The sequence below is a fragment of the Myotis davidii genome, unplaced genomic scaffold, assembly GCF_000327345.1.
Source record: "Myotis davidii unplaced genomic scaffold, ASM32734v1 scaffold223, whole genome shotgun sequence".
NCBI classification, from domain to species: Eukaryota; Metazoa; Chordata; class Mammalia; order Chiroptera; family Vespertilionidae; genus Myotis; species Myotis davidii.
In genome coordinates, this window is record NW_006294609.1 from 2,658,658 (window position 1) to 2,664,657 (window position 6,000).

At 46.7% G+C, this 6,000-nt stretch overlaps 2 protein-coding genes across 3 annotated transcripts in view; both read left to right on the forward strand.

Annotated features, from left to right (window-relative positions):
* CLIP1 (CAP-Gly domain containing linker protein 1) overlaps positions 1-2,272 on the forward strand; it is a 102,718-nt gene extending 100,446 nt beyond the window's left edge. The window contains exon 26 of the mRNA XM_015567260.1: positions 658-2,272. Within this exon, the coding sequence (XP_015422746.1) occupies positions 658-883 (226 nt within the window). The 3' untranslated portion in view covers positions 884-2,272. The remainder of the gene's footprint in view (positions 1-657) is intronic.
* A 2,752-nt stretch (positions 2,273-5,024) lies between these two features.
* Positions 5,025-6,000, forward strand: part of VPS33A (VPS33A, CORVET/HOPS core subunit) — an 18,205-nt gene continuing 17,229 nt past the window's right edge. Inside the window, exon 1 of one of the 2 annotated variants that reach the window (XM_006768893.2) lies at positions 5,025-5,236. In XM_006768893.2, the coding sequence (XP_006768956.1) occupies positions 5,135-5,236 (102 nt within the window). In that variant the 5' untranslated portion in view covers positions 5,025-5,134. The remainder of the gene's footprint in view (positions 5,237-6,000) is intronic. The other variant, XM_006768892.2, reaches the window with a different exon arrangement.

The following is a 6,000-nucleotide window of genomic DNA, read 5'->3' on the forward strand; positions in this document are numbered from 1 at the left end:
AATTTACACTAGCTGAGATCTGGAAACAGCCCAAGTGCCCATCAGGAGATGAGCAGATAAGAAAAAGAAACATTGATGAGAGAAACAACATCAGTTGGCTGCCTCCTGCACACTCCCTACTGGGGATGGAGCTGGAAACCCGGGCATGTGCCCTGATCCAGAATTAAACCAGTGGCTTCCTGGTTCATGGGGGTCGACCCCCACCCACTGAGCCACACCAGCAGGGCTGATGTGAGCATTTTATTTTATTTTATTTTTTTTAATATATTTTACTGATTTTTTCACAGAGAGGAAGGGAGAGGGATAGAGAGTCAGAAACATCGATGAGAGAAACATCGATCAGCTGCCTCCTGCACACCCCCTACTGGGGATGTGCCTGCAACCAAGTTACATGCCCTTGACCGGAATCGAACCCGGGACCCTTCAGTCCGCAGACTGACGCTCGATCCACTGAGCCAAACTGGTTAGGGCTGATGTGAGCATTTTAAATAGGGATTGCAGTAATTACACTTGAGGTTTGCAGACTTGGCCATAACTCTTGCTTGTTTTTTGTCCTTTACAAGTGGTGGAAATGAGTTTCTGTTTTTCATTATTAAGTCTATTGGGGTGACATTGGTTAATATGTGAGTTTCTGATCGTACACATGAACCTTTGCAGTGACGACCAGGAGAAACAGTCCAAGAAGAAACCTCGCCTCTTCTGTGACATATGTGACTGCTTCGATCTCCACGACACAGAGGACTGTCCCACCCAGGCGCAAATGTCGGAGGACCCCCCTCACTCCACACACCACGGCAGTCGGAGCGAGGAGCGCCCGTACTGTGAGATCTGTGAGATGTTTGGGCACTGGGCAACCAACTGCAACGACGACGAGACCTTCTGACGAAGCCTCACATCCAGGACTGGGCTTTCTCGGACGCACCAGCATCTGGGCAACCGAACACCAGCATTACGTGTGCAGACTTCCGGACCACTCACGTTATTTTTGACCCCCACCAACAAATCTAAGAAAATATTTTGATCTTCAACAAATCGCCCTTTTAGTTTCCCCGTATACATTAGAATAATAAATACTTAGGAGGTGAGTTTTCACCTCTTATTTTTGGCGTCTTGATTTTTAAGTTCCAACAGGACGTTGCACCTGAGGTCGTTACATAGATTGTCCCGAGGGAAACCTCCAAGAACAATCCCTACCCTCCAGTACCTTATTTAAGTAACTTTAAATTATGCCATTCTCATATTTGCACTAAAATCTTCCCAGGCTGCGTTTTTGTATAGTGAGATGTTTTAGTTAAGCTTTGACACTGGAATGAGTTGAAAAACAATGCCATTTTGCATTTTCATCTACTCATCTAGAGCATTTTATTTTTAGTTGAAATATCTGAGATCTTTGCACTACCTGATGTCAGTAGTGCCTTTACTTCAGGCGTGGTATCACTTAGGTGTGATGTTAAATCATGAAACAGGTAAAGGGAGGGGGGAGCCCCCAAACTGCTGTGGGACGTTTTATAATCGATATGCTGCACCCACTTACTCTACTGTGGCGCTTTGTGTATTGGTTTTGCATAATTTCAGCTATATATTGTATGTATATATTTTTTAAAAATCTCTATTTTGGGAAAAAGGATTCACAATTGTGTCTTTCTTTTCAGATTTTTACCTTTATGAAAAAGAAAACACTTAGAATGTTTATCAGGATGTAATGGGCTAGGCCAGAAATAGCATCACACAGCTTTGGAGCTATTTTTTATTTTTGTTTTCATTTTGTTTCTTTTTCAGATCTAAATGAATACAATATTTTTCCTTCTCTAGCAGATATCCCCAGCAGTCGATTAATTAGATAATAAGCTGCTATACAACACTTACATTAACCAATCTACAATCTTTACAAGTTGTATTTACTGTCTTTTTAGATGAATGTATGATGAGAAATTCAATATTAATAATTTTGGATTTTCTTATCACAAAAAATTAAATGAAGGACCTCAGCCACCAGAAGTTTATCAACCAGTTTTATTAAACTATTTATCTTGTTTTGAATTGAATGTCTTCTAGAAGATGTAAAAAGTAATAAATAAATGTATCTCCATGCTACGTGTATAATAAGAACTTCTATAATTGTACATATGCCTTTGATGTATTTTCCCCTCAAGATTATTAACTGTATTTGACAAGTGAAAAACCTGTAATCAATTGAAATTTCTGGTTATAAACATAATAGGAATTGTTTCACAAACAATATGTAAAGCAGTATTAAAATTTGAGCAAAAAATGTTCTGTACCTACTTTATTTTAGTTAAAAAATACCATTCTTTTTTTTTAAAGTTTTTAAAAATATATTTCTTTATTGATTTCAGAGAGTAAGGGAGAGGGAGAGAGATAGAAACATCAGTGATGAGAGAGAATCATTGATTGGCTGCCTCCTGCACATCCCCTACTGGGGATTGAGCCCGCAACCCAGGCATGTGCCCTTGACTGGAATCGAACCTGGGACCCTTCAGTCCACAGGCCGACGCTCTATCCACTGAGCCAAGTCGGCCAGGGCTAAAAAAATTAATTCTTTATTGTTGAAAGTATTATATACTAGTACTAGAAGTTCCCCTTCTTCCCCCATTGACCCCCTCCAGCTCGCCCCACCTCCACCCTTTACCTCCCCATTGTCTGTGTCCATGGGCCATGCATATAAAGTCCTTAGTTGATTACCTCCCACTCACTCATCCTCCTCCTCCCTCCCTGCTCTCCCCCTTGCCTTCCCTCTGAGATTCTGCACTCTGTCCCATGCTTCCATGTCTCTGGATCCACTCTGTTCATCAGTTTATTTTGTTAGTTAGATTCCACATATGAGTGAGATCATGTGATTCTTGTCTTTCTCTGACTGACTTATTTCACTTAGCATGATGCTCTCCGGTTCCCTCCATGCTGTCTCAAAGGGTAAGACATTCTTCTTTCTTACTGCTGCACAGTATTCCATGGCATAAATGTACCACAGCTCATCTACGGATGAGCATTTGGGCTGTTTCCAGATCTCAGCTATTGTAAATTGTGCTGCTATGAACATAGGGGTGCATATATCCTTTCTGATTGGTGTTTTGGGTTTCTTAGGATATATTCCTAGAACTGAGATCACTGGGTCAAATGAAAGTTCCATATTTAATTTTTCTTTTTCTTTTTTTTAAAACATATTTTATTGATTTTTCACAGAGAGGAAGGGAGAGGGATAGAGAGCCAGAAACATCGATGAGAGAGAAACATTGATCAGCTGCCTCCTGCACACCTCCTACTGGGGATGTACCCGCAACCAAGGTACATGCCCTTGGCGGGAATCGAACCTGGGACCTTTCAGTCCGCAGGCCGACGCTCTATCCACTGAGCCAAACCGGTTAGGGCAAGGATTTAATTTTTCGAGGAAACGCCACACTGTTTTCCATAATGGTTACACACCAGTCTGCATTCCCACCAGCAGTGTACTAGGATTCCCTTTTCTCCACATGCTGGCCAGCACTTGTCATTTGTGGATTTGTTGTGGTAGCCATTCTGACAGGTGTGAGATGATACCTCATCGTTTTAATTTGCATCTCTCTGATGATCGGTGACTTTGAGCATTTTTTCATATGTCTCTTGGCCATCTGTATATCCACTTTGGTGAAGCATCTATTTTAAATAGATACAATAAAAGCATGATATGCTAATGAGACCGGACAGCTAAAGATCTGGACGTCATTCTGGATGTCCTGGACGAAGCTGCGGCAGTGGGGGCCAAGGCAGAGGTGGTTAGGGGCAATCAGGCAGGCAGGCAAGTGGTTAGGAGCCATCAGCAGGCAGGTGAGTGGTTAGGGGCGATGAGGCAGGCAGGCAGGTGAGCAGTTAGGAGCCAGCAGTCCTGGATTGCAAGAGGGTGCAGGCCTGGCTGAGGGACCCTACCCCATCGTGCACTAATTTCATGCACTGGGTCCCTAGAGTGTGTGTACTTTAACAAATGGTTATTCTTTTTGCCCAGTGGTACTGATATTTTCAGTTTCATTTGTCATAATGGTTTTTCTTCAAATGAGCAACACTATAGATCCAAATAGCAATTTTTACTGCAGTCTTGCTGATAAACAGCTTTAAGAAGTTGGTATATTCTTTTTAAAAATGTTTTTATTGATTTGAGAGAGAAGACTATCGATCCGAGGAAGAAACATCGATTGGTTGCCTCCTATAGGCACCCCAACGGTGACTGAACCTGCTACCTGGGCATGTGCCCTTGACCAGGAATTGAACCGGTGACCCGTGGGTGCGCAGGGCTGGGAGGGCTGGCGCTCTGACCACTGCGCCACCGGCCAGGGCCTGATAAGCTTTTGTATGTGAATGACGTGCTCCTAGGATTCCTACAACTGATGAGGTAATATGTGAATTTTACTAATGAAGCAAGTGCGGGGACCTGAATTCTACATCGGATAGTATTTCCTAAGAAAAAGTCTACTAAGAAGAGCCAAACAGACAAGTCCCTCAGGTTCCTTCAGACCCTGGCCATTTCTCTAAATTTTAGCCCACAAACCAAAAGAGCAAAGAGTTTAATCGCTCTGACTGAAAATATTCCCATTCACATTTAGCTTCAAATTACCGTTTTACAGCGAGTACACTCGCTGCTAAGATGAAAGTGGCGATTTTTAACACTTCCAGTGGTTCTCAACCTTCTGGCCCTTTAAATACAGTTCCTCATGTGGTGACCCAACCATAAAATTATTTTCGTTGCTACTTCATCACTGTCATGTTGCTACTGTTATGAATCGTCATGTAAATATCGGATATGCAGGATGGTCTTAGGCGACCCCTGTGAAAGGGCCGTTCGACCGCCAAAGGGGTCGCGACCCACAGGTTGAGAACCGCTGAACCGACGAGCAGGAGCCAGTCTCCGCCTTTAAACTCCTATGTCAGCGCCCAGCGACTTCCACGAGGAGACAGCGTTAGAGAAGAAACGGGCGGCGCTAGGGCCTGGAGGCGCCGCGGGGGCCGGCCGGCTGGGTTTCCAGGTTTGCGTGCCGACGCCAGCGTGGTCACGTGAACTCACTGCCACGTGACTCCGCCTGCGGCCCGTGGAAGGGGCAGAGGGGACGCGCTTGGATGAGGAGAGAAAGGGGGGCGGAGGGGCAAGATGGCGACCCACCTGTCCTACGGACGAGTGAACCTGAACGTGCTGCGCGAGGCGGTGCGTCGCGAGCTGCGCGAATTCCTGGACAAGTGCGCGGGAAGCAAGGTGAGGGGCGGGATGTAGCCGCGGCGCCCTGAAGCCCCGTCCGGCCTGCCCTCCTCCGGTCCGACCGCTCGGGCTCCTGTTGGCTGAGGTACCTGGAGCTTCCCCGGAGGCGAGCAGGTGGCGGGTCCCCGGGCAGACGGCCCTGACTCCGCGTGGCGTCGCGCTGTTTTGTGGCAGCAGAGGCCGCCGCCGTGTTGTCTCGGCCCCTGTGACCAGCTTACGTCCGGTGCCCTGCAGACACCGCGCGGGTGGGGTGATGATGCCTCGCGTTACCAGGATCATGGGTGTCGGAACGAATCAGACGTGGGAAAGTCCCTGGAGCACCAACGCCGGATCCCCCGCTGCGCGTGCGATGACGAGAGAAGTTGTCACTTGAGGTTTTCCCCGGACCGTCCTGTTAGCACCCAGTTCACGGTGGAAGCAGAAACTGTAGGTCAGGGACTTCCGACTGATACCATTACCGCTCCCCCGAGAACCTGTGCGCTCCCCCCGCCCCCTGAGTACCTGGCAGTAAAACTCTGACCGGAAAAGGAGAACGGAGGGAACTCAGGGTCCCGTCTTAGGAAGAAGAGAAAGCCAAGCAGGAGAGTGGGTGCCAGCAGCCATGAGAGGAGCAAACAGGCTAAGTCCCGGATGCTCAGACCGGAGTCAGGTCACGGATGGGGTCACACTGCCAGTGCCCAGCTGTGAGATTGGACAGTGTCGCCATTGGAAACTGGGTGACGTGTAGGAGGGAGGGATGCTTCTGGAGCACTTCTTACAAC